Genomic DNA, 23,554 nt, shown 5'->3' with positions numbered 1-23,554 from the left:
ACCTCTTAAGTCGTAACGTAGCCTTGCACCAGGCGAAGACAATTTTGTTGCTTACCGATGGATCCTTCTTTCTCATCTCGATTACTTTTGCAGTGTTAGTTGTTATCATGTCGAACACGAAGTCTCCGATTGCAAGTGAAAGCCAGCAAACTAGTTTGATAACTGGTCCCAGGCTTGTGGTGCTTTCTACATGGAAAGAATTTCGGAAAAGTGCATCTGTATTTGTTGGAGCCAACGGTGCGAATCGAGAAAACTAAGTGGTCAGACATGAACTTTATTTTCTTTTTCTGCACAGGCGTTTTATTGTTATTGCATGTTTTCTGGGGTAACTCGAGTAAGAACGAGTTGTGGACAAGGTTTGTACAAGTGATAAGGAAACGACGCTCTTCCCAGCTTCACAGTTCAACGCATTATGTTATGCATCGTTTATATAACCGCTTTTTATCGGCACTCAAACCTGCAGTTCTGCGTATAGCAGACTCCAAGAAGACGATGGTTAAGGTGTGTGTCCTTCCCACGCTTAATACCAAGGCCTCCGTTAGCGTGGACGAGTCGCCCATCCTGTGACAACTTCCAACCTGAATATACTTGAATTTTCACATCGGCACGAAAATATCGAGCGCATCAAACCTCGCAAAACATTTTATTGCTTGCGCATCCGGGACACACACAGGCCGCCGGAAACGAAATAATGATGTAGATGGCGGAATCTCACAACCGTCATATAAGTCCGCAGAGCTTCCTTTATTTGCGACGATACGACGATGCGACGATAATCTTTACCGTCTTATTTTTTTTTCGTCCTCCGGCATATCTGCCAGGTTTGATGAGGTCGACCGTGTTCTAGGCCAAAGATACCAATGTTACCATATCAATGTTTCATACCTTTGACAGTGCGCCGTTGTAGCGATGCTATTGCGCACGCGCGCAGAAGTCAACTAGAACATACCGTATTTACTCGTGTAACGACGGCATTTTTTTAAATTACATTTATCGGGAGCGGGCCTTGCACGAAGCAGGTCTGTGGCTACACACTGAAGCCTTGAACGGCACTCAATCTGTTATGCAAATAATGAAACCACTGGTGGCCGACTGTATCAACACATTTACACTCGCAGCTTGATTTTTCGGACACCGACTAGTACCATATTGTAACGCCTTGCGGAAATTATAGAGTACGCATGTATGCGCGCGAAGCTTCATGAAACATTTTTTTTCTGAGGTTTCAAAATGGGGGATCGGGCCTTATACGAGGGGCGATCGTTACAGGAGTAAATACCGTATTTTTACCCATAAGTCCAACAGCTTAGGTTGCCATGTTTACTACATAAAACAATGCACGTGGGCGCTGTACGGCTGATGCCTCTGGCTAGAATTATTCGGCTTTCACGAACATGCATTTGAAGCATTCTGTGTCACATTAATATCGCACTAGATTGCAAGAGAGACAGGGTGCGGCGTGGCGTTTGAGATTGTGCTTGAGACTGAGGTCGATCACCCGTCGCAGTGGCTCACTATCTATGGAACTCTGGTGCCGAGCATGAGTTCCAGAGTTGCGCATTCCTGACTGCGACGCCAACATTCTCATTTAGGAGAAAAGCCATAACGCTCGCGTACCGATCTTTTCCTGCACCTTTCAGAGCCGCAGGGGGCCAAAATGAGTCCGCATGCCTCGGCCACAGCGTTTCTCATAGCGTCTTCCACTCATAATCACGAGCTTGACCCAGTGAAAACTTTTGTGACAGCCACAATGGGAAAGCTGAATGAATGAATGCTACCAACCTCCTCCACACTCACTCACAAGTCGCATATCTAAGAACAATGCACCGTACATAAATGTCAACTGGACACAACCAGAATCATGTGTGGTGGCGTAATGAGCGGTAAATCCACAATTATTAATTGTGCAGTATTGAGCTTCTCTTCTATAGTTCTTTTTTTAGATGTACATTTCAACGCAGTTCATATAAAGCTGAAGCAGTCAGCTTTCTGTCAAACATTTCTGTGATTTGTTCCTGCTGTTAATGCTACTAACGACATTGCAAGCGTATATATACCCTTTAGAACGAAAGTTAATATTCCCTTACGTGCGATCATGTGAAAAGGACCGGTCATGATCTTGCAGCAAGTGGTCCTCGCCATTTCGAAAAGCGGGTGGTCGGGATTTTCCTGGAAACGCTCGTCAATGCCGAAAGCCCCTCGGGCCACGAAGTCCATGGACAGCTGCTCGTACTTGCGATACATTTGTACTTCCTCTCCCGTCTCAGCGTTCTTTTCCAGGGATTTCAATAGGAAGTTGACATCTTCTTCGAAAAATGGCATCATCTGTCAGGCGAGAACGTACAGCCTGGGTTAATTAATACGCGTTTCTTCAAACATTTGCGCTGAGACGAGAGAAAAGAAGACAGAGAAAACAGTTCTTGAGCCATGCAGAAAAATTAATGTAGGTTATTCAGAAATGTCATAACAGCTTTAGAAATATACTGTTCAGATTATTATTTATTCAAGAATACACGAACGAATGCGCATAGGGCACAAGTGCCCAGCCGCTTGTGTCGTCTGCTTACTTGCCAGTTTCTTCATTTTGACCCGTTTGCGGTACGGACCTTAACAAGACATCTTAAGCCATCTCCTTACTGTCTTCAGGGTTACAGAAATAGCTGTTAAAGGTGTAAAATGCATAAATTCTGGGGTTTTACGGGCTGTCAAATGTACTTTGGCTAGTTTTACTGGCGCCTGTGATAAGCTTCATTGCAAAACGTTAGTTTTAAGAAGCTCATATAAAGAAGCGTGTTCGAAGCTTATTCAGAACTGAACATTTGCATACCTGTTTCAGTTTCGCTGCGCTGAAACCATAGGCGACAGAGTTTCGAATGCTTTTCCACATGGGGGCGTTCACGTGAATGATGGACTTGCCGAGGAACGGGTGCATCTGGTCCGTCATCATCGTTAGCTACAAGTGCAACAAGAGTTTGGTGAAGACTATCGACACACAGGATACGGGAAACAAGCAAAAGAAACTAGCGTTGCATAAGAAAGCAAACTCGACTGCTTTAAGGTATTTTTATTATTTTTAATACGCCCGCCTTGTGCTTTCGGTTTGATGTCAGTTGTATTTTAAAGCGTCGCAATGGCTTCTGTTATGAGACCCACGCACGTTAAACTGAGCTCTTCTGACAGCATTCTTACCCTTGCGCAACCTTCTGAATTAAACATTTGTGAACGCTAGTGGTCTCTACAAAACTTCCTGCCATCTCTCAGAATATTTCTTGCTTCTCTTTTTTACCTTCTGTAGGCAAACTAATTCATTGGCCATGAGCCGCTGGCTATGTTCGTTTTAAAGCAAAGCTTTCTTTTCCTTTTCACCCCACTTGGCCGGTGCTGTCATGCCAAGTGCCCAACAATTCTAGCCACTGAGTGCATGCAACGGGGTATTTGCCACCTGGTATGTGCCCATGCTTGGCCAATGGCCCACAACCGGTATGCGCCAGTGCATTTGTGCCCAATAGGCAAGTAAAATTAGAGGCAAGAAGTGAAAAAGTTAGAAAAAGGAAATCGAAATCGGCTAACGAGACGGTAAACTAGCATTCAATCTGCATCATTTTGTGCAACTATTTCTGTCCTAGCTATCCTTTTTCTGTCAAATGTATAAATGTTTTTGAAACAAATAATAATAATAATTTGTGTCATTAGGTTTGTACTTGCATGACGTTTGCTTTCAAATTTCTTCAAACATTAAAGTTTCGCTTAACACTGTTTCGAATGTAAGCGTCAGATTTACCTGTTCTCTTTTTTTCTTTGCGGCGTCTCTTTTAAAAAACAAGACGGATGAAAAAAAGATAGTGTCGAATTAGCTGCCATTTGTGCGAGCAAAGTAAAGCATTTAGTGTTGCACTATTTCATGCGCGTGGTACTTACGCCTCGATTCATGAAGTTCTGAAATTTGCGCACGTACACCTGCTCAATCAATTCCAAGTCTTGCGTTACGACGAACGGCACATCCCCGTTGTAGAAGCTGCGAAAACATAAAGGTGTGCTCTAGCAGCAAGCGCATATTTCTATTACAATGTTTTGGCAGTTTGGTCCCTATATGCGAGAAAATCGTGGAGCAAATCGAGGAGATTTACGACTTAGATTTTACGAGGAGATTCCTTTAGCGGATTACCGAGATTCTACACATATTCACATCGCCATGTGCGTGCATGAACCAGTTGAACTGATATTCCTCTCGTCGTCGTCGATATGCCAAGCGCTACGTCCTCGTCAAAAATCTGGCGGTTGCGTTTCGTGATTGGCGCATAACAGCTTCGTCGGTCCAGGGTGCATGGAGAGCCCATAGCGTGCCCATAGAGTTACAGGTAATTCTTTTAATGCGATAGCATTACAGGCGGAGTGCACATACTTTGTATGTACCCGTTGACCAAAAATGTTGGCCGATCGCAAAGACAATGCAGTCTAACCCAGCGTCTCAACGCGCTAGCTGTCACGAGAGAAGAATGCGAGAAACCGACACGTGACGCACGTGCCACACGTGTCAAAGAGCGGATTTGGCAGGAGGGAAGCATTCGTGTGATCGTGGTCTAATAATTAGAGCACTGAGCTGCTGTGCTGGAAGACAGAGGCTTTATGCCGCCATCGGTGCCGTATTCCTTTATAGCTTTCGAGGGTGGAGTTCCTATATTTGGAAGTATATAACGGGAACCTTAGAGATGTGTTCAAGCGCGCGTGATTGTGTCACAGTGTGCGCGACATCATAGAAGATATACGAGGTGCAGAAACATCACTGGTGAATGGGTGCGTGCGCGGATCGCACTTGCACCCAGCTGCCGAGACATCACAATCTAAGTATGCTGTCAAAAGCCGCGTTCACAGGAATGCGCGACAGCAGCGCGCAGTATTTCCAAACGCATTTGGCACAGGCGATGCGACGCCGTTTGCATGTAGCGCATCAACTCTCGCGAAAACGTGGCGTCACACGCGTGAATCGACTCGCGCTCTTAAGTCCACCTTCGCCTGGCGCAATTAACTGCAACGCATCTTCCTAGCGCATCACCACTGTTTACGTGAATGCGATGCGATGCGCCATTGTCGCATTCATGCAAGCGCGGCTAGAAACTTAGCGGTGCTGAGTTGTATCCGTTTTCTGTTTTTTTCTTTTTTTTGTATGAGGTTTTCTTTGTTTGATCTATTTCTGATTGTCTTGCTAATTTCGGAAATTCACAGTAAATGTTCGCCTGTACCTTCTTTGCGTTTTTGTGTACTCTTGTGGAATGTAAATTAAGTATAGTTTGCTTAGTTAAAGCTCACCCAAACATGTCGCCATATTTTTCAATCCACCCGCCGACAGCTTTGTAGAGATCCTGCAAAAAAAAAAAAACAGTTCACTTTAAGGTATTATCGAACAACGTGCTCGGTGCGGCTGGACTTCTGAATGGGCAGAAGTCGTGGCTCGTGTTCTAAAAGCGAGCAACGTGAATTTCTTTACCAGCAAGTGAATTAAGCCTACCAATTAAGGGGCATGGATAATTTAGTTGTTGTGTGAAACCACCTCTGTGCGCCCTGAAGCTCGTAAAGGACCTCATCATAGAGGAGCTTTTAACTTATCTTGATATTGTAATTTCAAGATTAGGATTAATATTTCGTAGTTCTTTAAGCATTATGGTCACTGCTACAGGAAACATGATGAAGGTTTATGACTTGATATTTTTCTACTTTAGGCTCAATGCACTTGAGTAGATATCTGACTACGGCGCAAGCATAATCCCTGTCATTTCCTGCTTGTGCTGTCCTTTAATATCACTTTCTAAAGTACTGTGTGGCCGGAAATGCTCGCGGAGAAAAATAAACCCGCACCTAAGTTTATTTTTACCCCCACTGGTTACAACATCCAGGTGCTGCGAGCGAAGTACTGAGATATGATACGCCGTCTGGTGGCAGGATTTCGATGCTAGCTGAATTCGAGAATTCTGTTGCACTTAGATTTAGCAGCGCATTGTATAATCCAAAGCGGTCAAGAGTAATCCCGAGCCGTCAACTATGACATCTTTAATTATTGACCACAGTGCAGTTGTCTCATTCTAAACAGCGACAATTATTTGAGCATTTATCATCAGGCTCTGACCGTAGAGTGATATTCCATAAGATTGCCCCATATCAGGTTGGGCTTGGGGCCAGGAATTCCGAGCCTCTTGAAGTATGAGAAGTGCCTCCACCGCCATCTAGAATGCAAAACAAAAGAAAAAAAGATTGCAAGCACCTTAAAAAAGTGTGTGTCCGCCTTTGTCATCAATCACTCAAGTCGCAGAAGCCATCGACTTACCGCGTCCACTTACAGAGCCCCCCCCCCCCCCCCGTCTTCGCCCAACCCCAACACAGAGATTGCAGCACATTTTGTGAATGCTGTACGGGGGCTGAATGATGTCGTATGGATGAATCCTGTATGAAATAATGAATGTTGTACGGGGGCTTACGGCTAATGATACAGGCTCGTATCAGCAATTATCTGCGTTGCTTCTTGGCGTAGTGCATTGTTTTCGGCAGAAGCAATCATTGAACTTTTGTATAGATGCACGCCTACAAATAGACGCATCCGGTAAAAGCATAGTTCGTTCATCGGGGTCACTAGCCGTCAGTACGCGCTTATGAGAGCCAATAAAAAGCACAGCAATGTTAGTGCCCTCAAATTTACTTCGAATAAATGATCGCTGCTGCACGAGGACCGAAAAAATTAAACAAGCCATAAACGGATCTGCCCCCATCTGAAAAATATATTTCAATGCACATGTGGTAGGTCTGTAAGGTAGTGCCGTTGCCAAAGAACATCCTAGAACAGTCTCCTGCAGAATACTTTCTATGCTTTCATTTTGACCTGTTGCGTTCCATCTGGCATCAAAACATACTTAGTTCCCTAGAAAATGTCTAGGTAAATAGATAAACGTACCTAGGTACATTTTTGTATAGACCAGGGCTGCACAACTCAACTTTGACTAGCACAACTTTGACTGCACAGCTTTGACGTTCGAGGGCCCATGCAAACGTTTTTGGAGAGTCACACGGGCTTCCCTTTAGTGGGCAGTCTGCTTAATGTCCTTCAGTTGAAACATACTGGAAAAACTCATATCCACATCAATTATGCACGCCAATGATGCGGTCTTGGCGTTGGTTACATTAAGAATACGTTTGGTGGTAGGGCGATATTTTTATCTGCCCCCAACAAGATATAAAACACTTCCACGTCATCTGTGTTTCAATAGGCTGATACGGCGAAAGATTCGTGTCGTGCATTGGCTTTCGCGACCACATTGGCGTTCTTTTTGTTTTTTCATTGCATGGCCATGGTCAGATTGCCGCGCCAGCACATCAGAGAAGAGTAAACTTCAGTCCTTAGTCAATTTACGACCTGAGAGAAGCCCGACGCCTTCAGAAGAAGATGGACGTCATTCAGCAAATCGCTAGATCCTCGGAAGCCACCACCAGATATCTGGAGGAAAGTCCGCCGCCTGCGTTCATCTCCACAGCAACGGCACCCTTTTACAGCTTTAACCCTCTTTCACGGCCGAATAAACTTTGATACGGCGGAAGAATTTTGCGATAGAATCACTGGCAAGCCTTACACCACGAACAGCAACGCCACCGTCATCCCTGAGACTCGGGTGCCAGAAAAGAACATACATTTTTACCATGGAGGAACTTGAAGCTGCCCTAGCTGCCTCTAAGCGCTCATACTTTTCCAGGTCCTGACGGCATCACCTGTGCCAACGTGGGAAATATCTTGCACAAGAGGCCAGGAAAGAACTATTAACACGCTTCAGTAACTCATGGCACAGCATTACTGTACCCAGGGAGTGGAAGACAAGTCGATGTATATCACATCTACAACCGGGAAAATCCCCGTGGCACTCGACGACATATAACCCTATGGGTCTGGCAAGTACCACTGGAAAAGTGGAAGAAATAATAGGTCTTGCAAGTCTGGAATGATACCTCGAACGCTACAACGCTTACCCTGCCTCCATGGCAGGCTTTTGTTCGGGCCGTTCCTCTATCGACAATAATCTTGTAACGTTTGTCCAGCAGGAGGAAAATAGCAAACTCAAACCATTTGCGCTCTTTCTCGGTATAAAGGGAGCATGTGGCAATGTGCCCGAAGACGTCATCCTCAACTCTCTCGAAGCGATCGAAATTGGCGGCCGAGTGTTTGAGTAGATAAAGGCTGTATAACCCTTGGGTCCATTTTTGTGCAAATTTAAGAAGGCCAAACAGCTTAACATTACACATAGTGCGGCATGCCTCAAGGAACATTAAGCCCCAATTTGTACAATGTTACCCTCATTGGTTGCGCTAAAGTTTCGTCAAAGTCGATCTGCCTATGGATACATGCGAATAACTTTTGCATTTGGACTTCTGCAGTCACTCGCCTTCAGGTGCGTGCGCGGCGGCCGCAGGCAGCAACCATAACATTAGCCTACCTGCAAGCACAGGGCTTGACGATAGGCTTGACAGTCTGCTTTAACGGACAGAGTGTCAATTATGAAATATTCATTGATCTTTAGGTATGATAATAGACAGGAGCATTTCATGGAGCCTCCATTGCGTATGTCTGAAGAAGAAACTGTTGTCTATTGCGCTTGTCTTGAAATTCATGTGTAAGGCATCATGAGGCACACTTGCACGCTCCGTGCTGCAGTTATACAGAGCTTAATTTCTATGATTACTACGCTACGGCCTCTCTCTCTCTCTTGTCAAATGTATACAAGCGTAATGTTCGCTCATTGCAAAGCTTACGGGGCCAGGCACTGCGTACCTTCCTGGGGCTGTATACCTCGAAGTACTTCCACTTATTCAAAGACTGGGCTTGCCAGAGATTATCTAAAACATACAACACTGTTGATTGTCTCAGGACGCACGTTCGACATAATTCCCACATTATCGATCACCGCTTGGCCCTCTTGCCCTCACAAAGACCTGGAGCGACATTTTCAGAAGTTATCGCCACTCATCAAGACAGTATTCCATCACCATATAAACCAGCAGCCTGACCTTCAAAGCCCTCGCGGTGTCTCCACTAGCCGCAGGTGCGCCTTCTACTCTTCCAGGGATAAATAAGACGGCCCACCGATCACCCAATAATAGTTTACTCGCGATAGCACTTATAAAAACACTCCTGGTGAATTTCCACTCTCGTTGTCAGTGTCGACGTCGCCGTGAGGTTCCGTATAAAGTCCAAGTGCGTTAAGATCGCTGGTCCGCGCCACGTGCTGTGTTTGCGGGGGGGAATGCATGCGAGGATGAGCCGAGAAGGATGGTGACTTGGCGCAGCGGTGTCTTTTCGCGCGCGCAAGATAGGAAGGTGGGGTGGGTGCGCACCAATGTTACCAGAATAGGTTCAGTTTTCAAACTCCTGTGACTGCGTGGGCCCACCACCCATCCTCGCGTCTCGTGGCACTGCTGTCGCACTTTGCTCGGTCAGCACGGCGCGGACGAAGCGGCGAAGCATGGTCCGCGGTTGTCCACGCGTTTTGGCAGTGTTACAAGCGTGTTCTTGCTGCAGTCTCTGTGCTTTTTGCAACACGCTTGTGCGTTTTCTATGCCTTGTGCATTTTGATGATTCTATGGCACATATCATCCAATTTTATTTGGTAACGCGAATGCACATTTATGCTCCGTTCCTGCAGCAAAAACATGCTTTAAATGTGCAAGTGTGCTCGCAAGCGAGCAAAGCTCACGTCGATTTTAACATTGCACTTGTGAATGGGGCGCTCTGATGAAAGAAATAGTGCTAGCTTCATTTTTTTTTTTTCATACCGAAATGAAGTGCTCAGAGTGTGTAGAGACAGGGTTTCCGAGCTAACTTTAGCCAGAGCTTTAATATGTGCGAATGCCAGGTAGCTGGACAGAACCAAGGCAGTGCTATCTGCCGTCACTTCGAGACACTCAAGTTTTTGTTTTTTTATTCCGCCTAGTTAGGTAATTAGTCTTCATTAACTAATCAATTTTTCAAATATTATAAATAGATGAGAAGTGTCAATGTAAAATTGTACAGGGACATGGAAATCTCCCGATACAGCTTTCTAATGCTCAATACGTGCTACATAAAAGTGTTTTTCTGAGTGTGAAAGAAGCCCGCAAATTCCGGCAAGATTGCAGCGCGACTGGCCGCTCGAGGCACTTTGCGCCACCACACGCTTGCTGTTATACTGCCTAAGGTCCTACCTAGGTTAAAAAATATAAAAAGAAAACATTATGGTTAAAATTAAAATTAAAAATAGAAAACAACCACAACTAAACTTTCTGACCCCCTATTGTGTACGTCTCCGTTCCTTGTCGTTTCCCTACTTTTCTTCCACCAATCTTCCAATCGCCTTTTACTAATCTCTATTGCGTACATGTTTACTTTCCCCCTGCTCTGGCTGAACTCAAGGGCTTCAAGGAGGCCAGTGGTGCCTAAATTGACCGCGGGGCAGATGTCTTCACATTCTAATAAACATGCTCCATTGTTTCCCTAGCTTTACCGCAGCAAGCACATACTTCTTCTTCCTTCTTATATCTCGCTTTATAGGTGCGTGTTCTAAGGCATTCTGATCTCGCTTCGAAAAGTAATGAGCTTCCCTCTGAGTTATCATAAGTTGTTCCTTTCCTGATTTCCTTTTTTCCTCATAAGTAGTCACTCATGGCAGGTTTATTTTCCATTGCCGCCACTCGTGAGATTATTTCAGCCTCTCTGACATTACGCTTGACGTTCTTTGTTGCTGTATTGCTCACCCTACAGGCCGCATACTTGCTGGTAAGCTTCCTAGTTCTTTTCCTCCAGTGTGAATCAATGTTTTCCCTGCACAGATACCTCAACACTCTCCCAGACCATTTACTTTCTTCCATATCCTTTAGTCGTTCTTTATAATCAATTTTACTGCGAGCTTCTCTGACTTCAAAACTAGTCCAGCCCACACCACCCTGCACAGCTTCCTGCGTAGTCTTCCTGTGGGCGCCCAGTGCGAGGCGTTCCACTGACTTTTAGTTCCCGTTGAGTCCCGCTTGTACCCCTGATTTGAAGCAAACAGCCGCATTTCCAAAAGTAAGTCCTGGAACCATTACACCTTTCCACATACCCCGGAGCACCTCGTACGTATTATGTCCCATAGCGCTCTGTGCTTCAATATGACTGCATTTATCTTCCCCTTTACTGCTATTGTTCTTTCCTGTGTTTCCATATAGCTACAGCCTTCGTTTATCTATATGCCAAGATATTTATATTCTTTTACCCAACGTATTTCCTGGCCCTGTATTGCCACTGCTTGTCACTGTTTTCGCTGAATAATATAACACCCGATTTTCTAAAACTAAATTTCAAACCTAAATTCTCGCCTTCCTGCCCACAGATATTAGCCAGACGTTGCAAATCACTTTGCTTGTTAGCTAGCAACACAGTATCGTCCGCATAAGCTAAACCTGGAAGCTGCTGCATTATTACTGTACCCGCCTGTTTGTACGAGAGATTAAACCCGATATTACTTCCTTCTAGCGCCCTTTCCATCCTCACCATGCACATCATAAACAGTAGGGGGGATATATGGCACCTCTGCCTCCGTCCCTTGTTGATATCAACTTTTCACCTCGATCCTCATCCCTTCCCATTCAACGCAAACGACATTTCCTAGGTAAATCTCTCTCAGAAGCTGTAGACAATCGTCTACATTAGCGGCGAGAACTTGGAGTGGCGCCCTCTCGCGGGTGGCGTCACGGCCAGGACGCCGCTCGCTCCGGCTCGCTCGGCTGCAGCGCGCGCGTTCCCTTCTTGTATGCTTGGGGTATGGGTGGCTCGAGCCATACTTATTGAAGGATATGTCGGCTTCTTTCTACTGCCATGCCTGAACCACAGTTCCTTCTTAAAAAGTGCGTCAGTGGAGAAAACTTGTGACTTGGATATCGCAAGCTGTGTAGTGTTGTGGTTCTGCAATGCATATACGCGCCGCGCTTGTCCGTACATTTTGCGTAAAAAGAATGTCTGCAAATTCAGCACGCGCAGTTGTGTATGATGCTTTGCTAAACACTTAACAATCCCTTAATTCTTAGCTATGAGAGACATTTCATCTTAGATGGAAGAAAAATCTTGGTAATTGGCGTCAGCAAGTTATCCGTGTTAGAAAAACAGTGCCCAGCGAAACTGTAATCATGAATCTTATTGCCCTGGTGAGTTCTAGTCAAATATGGCCATTTATTCATGCGTAAAAGAAAGAGTTAGGTGCGCATTTCTTATGAAAAAGCTTCCTGCTATTTTCACCCCTCTCTGAAACAGGCCTCCAAAAAACGAATTGCTCATGGCTGCTAACACTACGGCGCGTCATGTAGAGTATTTACATAGTTGATTCACAAATACCATAGTAGCGATCACCTGAGAGAAGAGTTTCGTGGTTAAGATCGAGAGCAAATCAATTGCAAGCGATGAAATGTTTCCTATTGGCACTCAATAGCCTTTATCGACAATATGGCACAGCCCTCACGCAACGGTAGCAACCGACTGTCGTTATAGCGAGGCACGCATTGTTCGCGAAATCCATCAGTTCACTACAATTTCAAATTGAAACCACGAAGCAGTTTTTTACAGCACCAATTGCAATGCCTAAAGTATACGCGAGGTTCTACGGAGCAGCTTAGGGTGCCTAGAAAAGGAAAATTCAAGCACCTTCTGTCTCACCAAGTCTCGATCCAGCGTTGTTTAATTATAGAAACGGAGAACCATTCGCTTCGTCGGTACATAAAAGAGCGCCTCGCAAAGATTCATAAGGAACACACCACAAGCCTTACACATTTCACTTGATTTTTGACCCTACAGCGGGCAAATATGGTATCTGCAATATGTCCCATACTACCATGGAATGAATGACGCTTCGGCTTCTTTCTGGCTGCAGCCATACGGTCCAAAAGGCATATTTCACTAAAAAATTTGTGCCTAGCAGGCTGTGTCAGTTCGCCAAACATATTTGCCATGTATATCCCTCAAGCAAAAATCCCCAGTAAATGTCTCAAGTGAGTTGAACGTGTAGCACGGAAAAAGAAATATATGTTCGTACATTCCTTTTCATATTCTGCGGAGAGCTGTAGGCCTCAATTAGTTTTATTTAAAATTACCGCCACTTAAACACGTGAAGAACCGCCTAATTTTGGGAAGCAGTTAAAGAAGCAAGTGGTGCTAGTAGAATCTAAACTTCAGTGCTAGTTAAGTCCTCTTGTTATTGTCGAGCGTTTTTGTGAATAAATGCAAACATTCGGTACTATACCATGAACTACTCGCCGTGAGCAAACCTGTTTTAGCGTACTTAAATCAACGTAACTGTTGTAGAAGTCATATATAGCCGGTGTCTGTGACATACTTGTTGCACCATGGCAGGTAAGGTATCATAACTGAATTCTTATGTGCTATGTTTTTGCGGTTGTCGATACGCGTATGAAAAACCCGCAATGGGCTGGTCTGAGCTCCGTCGGCTGGCACTGTAGCGTTGCTTTTAAGAACTGTATTGTCGTCTAAGAAATACGTTCCTTGAATAAATTTTCGCGAATGAAGATGTCGCAAAAATATATTTCTGACGACCGCCATAAGTACACAAGCAGAGGGAACGAAAGCGAACGAACGAAAACACTGCAGAATGCACCCCGACACCGCACAAACTGCAGCGGACGACAGGCGCGAGTCCGTGCCCTGACGTCACGCGAGCGGCGCTCGCAGCGCCCCTGTAGTTCGTTCTCGGGGTTAATAATTGCACCAATGTTACTAATTATAGTAACGTTGGTGCGCACCGACTTTTCGCACTCGCGTTGGAGGGGAGGGGGGATGTGCGTGCTCGAGGAGGTGGGCGGTAAGGAGGGCAGAGTAGCACGCGTCTCCGTTTCTGCTCCGGCCGCGGCCGTGCGCTTCGTACTTTAGAGGTAATCCGGGGCGGATTCGAAGGCTAGCCGACCTCAAATAGCTGATGGTTGCATGAGGCTTGTTCCTCGTGCGCCTAGTTCGCGTGGAAGCGCGAGGCAGCACGAAGGAGAATTCGCTCGTCCCTGCATGCCGCTCTTCATCCTACCAGCGTTCAGGCAGCGAGTGTCCGCGGTCGAGTGACATGTGTTCATGTTGGCCTATGCGCACATGACATCGTGCCTGTTAAGTTAGTAAGCGAAAGTTTACAGCAGTTTATACAACTGATAACGCTACCATCTTCATTGCGTATAGACGTATAATAGCCTGCTATCCAATCAGTGCTTCGTCGTTCGTGCGAAGCTGTGATTTTCCAAACAAACGACGCTGCTATTGAATGAGACATGTGGGGACCGGAGGCACCTGTACATTGATGGTTTGACGTCGTCCACCGGTTCAACACGTGCCGCTGTCATTCGGGCTACGCTGTCACATTGAAGTTTAAATTGCCGCATACAACATCTACAGCGACAGAGCTTGCTGCCCTGCGTGCTCCTTCACAAGTTCTACACGACCGGCAACACAATTGTGTCATATTTTGCCGCTGAAAAGCAGCCCTTCAGAGTTTGCAGTTTTCGTCAGGCCACACGACTCACGAGCAATTGGTGCAGGAGACAAAGAAACGATCAACATGAAGCTCGTGAGAGAGGACATGGCATAATATTTCAGTGGCAGCCAAGACATAGCGGTATTACTGCTAATGACTTCGCCGACTAGGCGGCCCGGTCCATCCGTGAAGGAACCCGAGCGGTTCCGATCCCATTGTCAACTACCGAAGTTGCAAAAAAAACTTTATTTTCTGGGTCGCACGCACACTTTATGGTCGTTTTCTATAGCTCTCTGAAGTGTCGCCTACATAAAGTTGAACTTTAGTAGGACATTTTAAAGGGCTAGTAGGTTAATACTTGAAGGGAGGTTAAAACTGCGCGAAAGAAAAATGAGGACAAGCGAAAGGAACACACAGCATACCACGAGCGCCGTCAAACAAACACATTTGTATTCGTTTCGCTCGTCCCCGTTTTTTTTTTTTTTTCTTCGCGCACTTTTAACTTCCTTCATTTAAGCTTGATCCTTCGGTAAAGCTACTACTGCCATCACGAATTTCCCGCTCCTGTGCAACGTTCTTACGCCGTCTCTGGATCAGGGTTGTATCCACGTAAGCATATTCAAAAGGCATTGGAATGGCTGACACGCCTACGTGCGACTCCTGCGGATGTGATGAAACTACTGCACACGTTCTGTGCTTTTGTTATCGATACGATGTCCAGCGCCGCGCTCTCCGGACAGCATTAAACCGGACGAACTCAAGGCTATTTTCAGAAGCCAAGATTTTTGAACCATGGCAGTGCGCTTCGCTGGCCCAGAAAACAACGAAGGCCTTGTTGCAATAGTTGAAGTCGACTGGTATCTGCGGCCGTTTCTAGACTTGGTGTGCTCCTTCAAGTATGCGTTCGGATAGTGCTCTTTCTCTTCGCTTCCTTCTCTTTTTTCACCCTTTTACCAACAAACCGGACTTACTTTGCTTAAACCCCCTCCCTGTTCTTGCTTCTCTCTCTGTCTTGTCTGGTTAACATCCCTGCCTTCCTATATTCCTCTGTGTGTGTGTGTGTGTGCGTGTGCGTGTGCGTGTGTGCGTGTGTGTGTGTGTGTGTGTGTGTGTGTGTGTGTGTGTGTGTGTGTGTGTGTGTGTGTGTGTGTGTGTGTGTTTGTCTGTGTGTCTGTGTGTCTGTGTGTGTGTGTGTGCGCGCGCGGGTATTTTCTGCGTTAGTCATGACGTTAACGTGATGAACATGCACAAACATAAACATTGCACATACACACACAAACACACACACAAACACACACACACACACACATATATATATATATATATATATATATATATATATATATATATATATATATATATATATATATATATATATGGTAGTGCATGCCTTGTGACCCAAGAATGGCACAGGCCAAATATGAGAAATATTAGAAATTATCAAATTAAAATTAAAGCCTGAAAATTATGCGCCATTGCATTAGGAGGTGCGTGCATGTGCTTTAGAGGCACCTGTGTGAGCCGGCACTTTACTTCTACAGCAATATTTGAGAGGGAATTATTGCTAATTTTACAGATTAGAGGGGCGCTCGCTAGCAGTACTGTAAGGCTGGCTTGTTGGCGTTTCCCTCCGGCGCGCGTGTGGCGTTTACATACATATCCGCAAATACATGCGGCGATACTGACTGGATGGCCAACCAGCCGAGAGTACACACGCAACACTATCGAAACATTCACTGTTGACTAAAGACAACTGCACGTGCACATCGCGTTTAGTTGTGCTGCATGAACTCGACTCCTTCACTAAAGCTTCTCTTGACATCTATTCAGACGGACACGTTAGATCTGCATTTTTTTTATTCCCAGACCACGACAATAACACGTAAGCAGCAAACAAAACAGGGTGTCACATTTCGTAGTGACAATTTCTGGGTGGCTGACGACCGTCACGAAATCTGTCAGGCTCGTTTGATCGACTGTCAAAGTGCGTGTAAAATTTCGTGCTGTGGCTCAATCAGTGTGTCAATTTTGATGTGAGTGAAACGACTGATACGGCGCAAGCGCTTGTTTTCGACCCGCTTTTCGTATCAACTTTCATACCACTATATCTCCACAAGTGCAACTTTTTCATACAATATCCTATGTATTGCTTCCCAGCGCAAATGCATTTATTTCTTTGCTTTAAAACTCATTGAGCCCACCTTACGTTATCTTTCTAATCACCACCAACGATCCCTCCGCGGGGCTTAAGAGCAAGCAATATTCAACTCAAAGCACCCTCATTCTCCATTTATAAGTGCTAAAAAACGTAACTGTCCCGAATATTTTCATTTCATTTTTTTCTTTCATTTTCCCTTGGTAAGTGGCGTTGTCATCAAGGTCATGGGTTTAATGCGATGCGACGCAGGGAATTCGTCCCGCGGTCGCGTTCCGATGCGGGGCGTGACGCTAAGATTTCGGAGCGCGAGTTCTGCAGGCCTGATCTAGACCATGTCACATGATTTAATCATATTGTACTAAGTATAATATGATTACGTTCTGAGTATGATTATGAGCTAAGAGCAGTAAAGACAAGTCGAGCGACACCGCTCATAGCCTAACTGCGACTTTGGGGCACAAAACGCTACCAGTTATGAAAATGCAGCCATTTCTGGTTACAACTGCTTACATGAACAACACCACCAGCAGCAACACGACGAGAAGCAGCAGCACAGCAGTCGTCGACATGACTCCTTCGGAGTATCGCTGGAAAGTGAGGAGCGGAAGAGCGGCTTTGTAGAGAGGGGTACGAAGTTTGCAGCTGCCTGGCGAATTCCACACAGGTTAATGGGTCAGTCACATAATTGCTTTCCTGCGGACGTCAATGGGAACATGTGACGGCTCTCTTTCCGAACACATTCTAGCTCTGTGGAACTCTTGATAGGCATCCACGTCACAACTCAGCCTGTCTATTTTCGCTATGCTGGTCAACGTCGCGCTTGCTTTGTGCAATTGAAATCCAACCGCATATTAACCTCTGCGCTCTCGCATTCAAGAAAAAAAAGAAGGTGAATTAACCGCGTGAAATCAGATAGGTCATATTTGTTTACATTTTCTTTTTCTTGGGGGTTGGGAGGGGGGTAATTATAGCAGGTTCAACTAAATTCTGTAGTGTACTGCGCGAAACGTACAATATGAGCTGCGGGAAAACGGAACGAACCAACTAGCCTGCCAAAGAGTACTTATTAGATTCAACTTCACTTGACATCTACGCAATACAAGGCATTTCGTAGATGTCACTACGTAGGTGTTTGTTGTCTTAGTGATACCCGCTGACACAAGTTTGCGTCAAATAGCTTCCTAGAATAAAAGGCAGGTACCCACTGGCACATACCCAAGGTCAGATACCCAGGACCACATACCCAATGGCCGCAGTTGGACGTAACCAGTGGCACAAACACAGTTGTCCCAAGGGCATATTACCCTGTTACCCCAGTGACACATAGACTGAACAATGTCCAGGATCGGCCCATGAGAAGGCCTAGGTATACACCAAAACTCAGTTGAATCGGAGAGGAATAACAAATCCCTGGCGCAATTAAATTCTGCCCGAATCGCGATCCGAGCCAGTGCTGGCAAGGTCAGCTGCTTCGAATGTATGCTCATGTTTCCCTTGGTCGGCTTTATTTCTCATTTTATTTACGCTCACTTGCGTTGTGAATTAAGAAAAATGGATCTTTAATAAAGGTTCTTGAACCATCTTTGTTTAAACAAATGTGAAATGAAGAAGTGTTATCACCAGGCAACAATTGAGACGAGTAAAACGAGATGTATCGCATTTTAAATAAAATGTGAAATTGTAGTGCCTCGTAGGAGATATCGTATTTAGGTCTTCAAACATTTTACATAGAAGGGTCACATTCGTCGAAATTTAAAAAAAAAAGAGTAAATTACGAGTTTTACGTGCCAAACCACTATCTGATTATGAGGCACACTGTAGTGGGGGACTCCGGAAATTCGGACCACGTGGGGTTCGTCAACGTGCACCTAAATATAAGTACACGGGTGTTTTCGCCCCCATCGAAATGCGGCCGCCGTGGCCGGCATTAGATTCCGCGACCTCGTGCTTAGCAGCCCAACACCATAGCGACTAAGCAACCGTGGCGGGTGCCGAAATTCGAACAACCCTCATAAGAACAGCAGTTTCCACGTAATAACCGCATATATCGTCATGCTGTTAACTGAATTTGTTGGGTAACTTAAAAGCGATATCTAGATTTTTTAGTGCGTGTTATACTGTCACGTGGTAGTGACGGTGAAGAAAGCAGCGAAACTGCAAGTGACGAGACGGGTTTTATTGGGCGAACCTGTACCCTCAAAAACAGGCTATACTCAAAGAACAACGATAGCGGCGAAGACAGTCGACGATCGTCGAAATTCTGATCAGCGGGTCAAGCGCGTTGGCTTCTATATATCAGTCATCGAAGGTCCCAGAGTAATCGCTGTGCCCGCGTGTCTTCCAGAAAGTTCTGCACCATTCGCGTACATAAGGTTCGGTGACAACAGACAGCGAATAGAATCATCGATAGCATTCCAGAAACTTCCGCTACATACAGCACGTCCAGCGCTAAGCGATAACACTTGTGACACGATGAAACGCGGTTACCCGATAAACTAGTACATGTGTCAATACCCCCTCTGAAAGGATCGTCCAGATGGTAGAAACATAAAAGGAGAGCGAAAAACAAAAGCACACTTATGAAAGAAAAAGTAACAAGACAACAAAGAAACAAAGCCCAAATAAATTCCAAAGTTCAGCAATGCAAAGTCCCAAAGTTCGTTAGCGCTGGTAAAATTCCTTAATTCGCACAACATGGACTATTACGGGTAGTGAGCGGCGGTGCTGTGATTGCGAAATGCCGTCTGGTACGACCTCATAGTCGAGTGCGCCAATGCGTCGGATGATATTGTAGGGCCCGAAATAGCGGCGTAGAAGCTTCTCGCCAATTCCTCGTGGGCGTATCGGGGTGCAAACCCAAACACGGTCGCCAGCTCGTATTACACGTGTCGTCGCCGAAGATTGTGGTGTCAACTGTCAGTCCACTGCTGGTTCCTTATGCGCTAGCGGGAGAGCTGTCGCGCTGCTTCTGCATACTGGAGATAGGCGGTGACGTCGAGATTCTCTTCGTCGGTGACGTGTGGTAGCAAGGCGTCGAGAGTGGTCGTAGGGTTCCTGCCGTAAACCAGCTTGGATGGCGTGATCTGCATTGTTTCTTGCAGCGCCATGTTGTAAGCGAAGGTTACGTACGCGAGGGCGCCATCCCACGTCTTGCGTTCGACGTCGACGTACATGGCAAGCATGTCGGTGAGAGACTTGTTCAGTCGCTCCGTAAGACCATTCGTGTGCTGGTAGTACGCACTTGTCCTCCTGTGGCTTCTCTGGCTGCATTGCAAAAATAGTTCGGGTGAGCTCTGCAGTGAAGGCCGTTCCTCAGTCGATGATGAGGACTTCTGGGGCACCATGTCGCAGAAGGATGTTCTCGACGAAGAATTTAGCGACTTCGGCCGCACCACCTTCAGGTAAAGCTTTTGTCTTGGCGTAGCGCTTCAGGTAGTCGGTAGGCACAACGATCCACGTATTTCCAGATGTTGACGTCGGAAAGGGTCCCAACAAATTCATTACGATGTGCTGAAACGGTCGGCAAGGACGCTTGATCGGCTGTAATAATCTCGCCGGCCGTGTCGGTGGTGTCTTGCGTCGCTGTTAGGTCTTGGTGTCGGATCATGGCTGCGTCATGTTGACCTGAAGGTGGAACGTCGCGTCGTCAGGTCGTCTTTAGTCGGCGTATTCTTGACTTTCAATCTTCGTCGGAATGGCTTCGTCTCGTTGATATGTCGTCGAAATAGTCTTTTCGGCGTCTTCGTCAGTTTGACGAACAGCAACTGCAACTTCATCGGTTGCTGACTTTAGGTTTCCGGATATGGGCTTGCAGACCGTCCCCGGGCTGGGCAGTGTACGGTCGGCATTGCGGGGACAGGTAGCGGTCTGGTGACGGTGAACGCGATGGTCGTCGAGGGCTCCACTGAGTGGCGCTGATGTAGTCGGTGATGTCACGTGGGCGTTCACCCTGCTGCTTGCGCGGTGCTTTGACGGGGAACCCTCACAGTCCCCCCTCACGGTAAGGACATCAGCCGCAGATGTGGCCGGCATCTCCGCAGTGATACCAAAGCGGACGGTGGTCGGGAGCGCGCCAAACGTCAGACTTCCTTGGGATATGGCGCAGGGCGATGGGTTTTACGTGCTGGCGGTGGCAGTGGTTGTCACAATTCGCCCGGGTTCGTGAACGAGGGAGGGCTCGAGGCATCCTCCGTTACACAGATGCTCCGCAGCGTGGCGGTGACGAACGATGAGTGACCGCCGAGCAGCTGTGCACGACGGTGTTTATTGGGTGCGGTGACCAATGTTGCCTGCCGAGCCTGGCAGGCCACCGATCCTGGTGGACCAACGAAGATTACGCCCGAGGGGGCGTCACATGCTTGTTACACCCCCTTACCCCCTGTTTGTTTGTCGGCAACAAAAAAACTTTCAAGTTCTATGTACGAGGCTCTGCCTCCGTTCTAGCCGGGTCGACAGTGCCTGCTACGCAGGCGAGTAACAGTCCGGTGCCGTCGAGTACTCCGCCTGGGCACCGGTGGGCACCGGGTGTGGCAACGCCGGGTGCTGCCCGAGACAGCCTCGCTCCACCCGGAGGGTCCGCAGTTGTCGGCCTTGTGAGTGGTGACGGGCTCGACACCGGCACAACGGGCGCCGCACCACTGGCAGGTCTTCGATGTTGCTTCGATGTTGCACCACAAGGCCCAGGTTTTCGATGTTGCTGGCCCTACGCGAATGGTCCTGAGACCATCGTCGACGCGACGGTCTCAATAGTTGGCCTCTCTGAGGTCTATTGCATTCAGCACATGGGAGGCTTCAACTTCCAAGTCACAGTCAAGAGCATGGCTTCCATGGCTCTAATCGTCGATACTGGCTGCCTTGTCATCGGTGGCAAGCGTTGTCCTGTAGTTTCCGTCGGCCCGCAGGTCACCAACGTAACTTGCCTCTTCTTGCCGTCCTTCGTTTCGAACGTAGTCCTCGTCCGGGCACTATCACCATACGGCAAGGTTCTCTCTGTCAACGCTGGTGTTATGAGCAGACGACGTGGCGTGCTCACGGCTACCCACTTCGTTCGAATGGAAATGAGCACCACAACCCCTGTCCCCAATTATCTGCGAGTATCTGGACATCGCGTGACGTTTAACTACCGTGGCTTGCAACGCGTGTGTCGTCACTGAGGCTCCAGCGACCACTACCGTGCACAGTGCACCGCAGCGTTCTGTGGCCGTTGTGGTATCCATGGCCACGAAAGCGACTGATGTGACCGTCCTTGTCGGCGTTGCGGGGATGGTCACCCTACAGTCGTGTGCCCTGTGCGGCATTCATATTCAGACGCTACTGCTGGTGCATTTCCCCCCTTGCCGCCGGCGTCTGCTGCGGTCGCGACTGCGCGTGACGCCGCCACCAAAGAGATTGCCTTGACACCGCATCAACCAGCGTCGGCAAATGACAAAGAAGAAGCATGCAGCTCGAGAAATCAAAACAGGCCATGTTCGCCGACCTCGTCAGTCGAAAGGGAGGGCCGTGCTATTGATGGCGTGGCCAATCACAGCACGCCATTTTCGCTGGCCTCCCAGGCAGTGAGGGACAGGCGCGCTGTGGCCGGTGGCGCCTCCGCTTCGGCTGCTACTATCAGTCCTCATCGCACGGAAGTTTTGGACACGGCTAAAACACTTGGCCCTGCAATTTCTGAGCTCGCTACACCAACGAAGTCTGCGGTGGCTTCATGCGCCTCAGCTGCGTCGCTTACAACGCCATATTCGATTTGTGGCTCTTCTGCAAAAGCCACTGTGCCGAAATTGCCGGCGGCGATGACATCGATCCCGCAGCCCAACCGCTACCAGCATCATCATCATCTGAAAATAGCTTCAGCCTCGGGGTTGATTGTAGCGCTGGACTCTCACCAAGCCTAGATGGACTCGACGTAGAAATGGCAGTCCCACGAGACGTAAAGCGTGCCCACGCGTCAACCTCTGGCTCGGACGGCGCCCCGGATCACCACGCCGAGTTACAACAGACAAAAAAACTTCGACCTTCTTCGAGAGGGTCGAAGAAGTGACGTGTGTGCTGCATGTCCCCTGGACTTGTTCCCGGGGCCCCGATTTGAACAACACGACCAGATCTTTTCAGTGACACTTTTAATTAAATAAGGCTGACACCCTAAATATTATTTCATTAAACGCACAGGGGTTCCGAAATTCTACAATACAAAAATACAAAGGGAAAGAGAACTGCAGCCATAATGAAGCACAGAGCGCTATGGGGATACAAAAGATACGAGGTCCTCCGAGGTATGTGGAAAGATGTAATATATGGAATGTGGAAAGACTTACTTTTGGAAATGCGGTTGTTTGCTTTAAATCATGGACAATCAGAACTCGACGGGAACGAAAGGTCAGTGGGTCGCCTCGCATTGGGCGCTCACGGGAAGACTACAAAGGAAGCTGTGCAGGGTGGTATGGGCTGGACTAGTTTTGAAGTCACAGAAGCTCGCAGTAAAATTGATTATGGAGAACTACTGAGGGATATGGAAGGAAGTAAATGGGCTGGGAGAGTGTTGAGGTATCTGTACAGGAAAAACATTGATTCACAGTGGAGGAAAAGAACTAGGAAGCTTACCAGCAAGTATGCGGCCTGTAGGGTGAGCAACACAGCAACAAAGAAAGTCAAGCGGAATGTCAGAGAGGCTGAAATAATCTCATGGGTGGCGGCAATGGAAAAGAAACCTGCCATGAGTAACTACTTAAAAGGAAAGAACGAAATCCAGAAAGAAACAATTTATGATAACTCAAAGGGAAGCTCATTACTTTTCGAAGCGAGATCGGGATGCCTCAGAACACGCACCTATAAAGCGAGATATAGGAAGGAACAAGAAGCAAGTGCTTGCTGCGGTAAAGCTAGGAAAACGACGGAGCAT

The 23,554-nt window shown here is 47.0% G+C and overlaps 1 protein-coding gene across 1 annotated transcript in view; it reads right to left on the bottom strand.

Annotated features, from left to right (window-relative positions):
• LOC126537075 (cytochrome P450 3A14-like) overlaps nucleotides 1-17,244 on the bottom strand; it is a 40,054-nt gene extending 22,810 nt beyond the window's left edge. The window contains exons 1-7 of the mRNA XM_050184213.2: nucleotides 17,173-17,244; nucleotides 6,122-6,218; nucleotides 5,308-5,360; nucleotides 3,919-4,015; nucleotides 2,828-2,953; nucleotides 2,088-2,325; nucleotides 56-186 (exon numbers count right to left, since the gene is read on the bottom strand). Coding sequence (XP_050040170.1) covers nucleotides 56-186; nucleotides 2,088-2,325; nucleotides 2,828-2,953; nucleotides 3,919-4,015; nucleotides 5,308-5,360; nucleotides 6,122-6,218; nucleotides 17,173-17,231 — 801 coding nt within the window. The 5' untranslated portion in view covers nucleotides 17,232-17,244. The remainder of the gene's footprint in view (nucleotides 1-55; nucleotides 187-2,087; nucleotides 2,326-2,827; nucleotides 2,954-3,918; nucleotides 4,016-5,307; nucleotides 5,361-6,121; nucleotides 6,219-17,172) is intronic.
• Nucleotides 17,245-23,554: the final 6,310 nt, after the last annotated feature.

This window comes from Dermacentor andersoni, chromosome 4 (genome assembly GCF_023375885.2).
Source record: "Dermacentor andersoni chromosome 4, qqDerAnde1_hic_scaffold, whole genome shotgun sequence".
NCBI classification, from domain to species: Eukaryota; Metazoa; Arthropoda; class Arachnida; order Ixodida; family Ixodidae; genus Dermacentor; species Dermacentor andersoni.
This window is presented reverse-complemented; position numbering and strand designations above follow the sequence as displayed.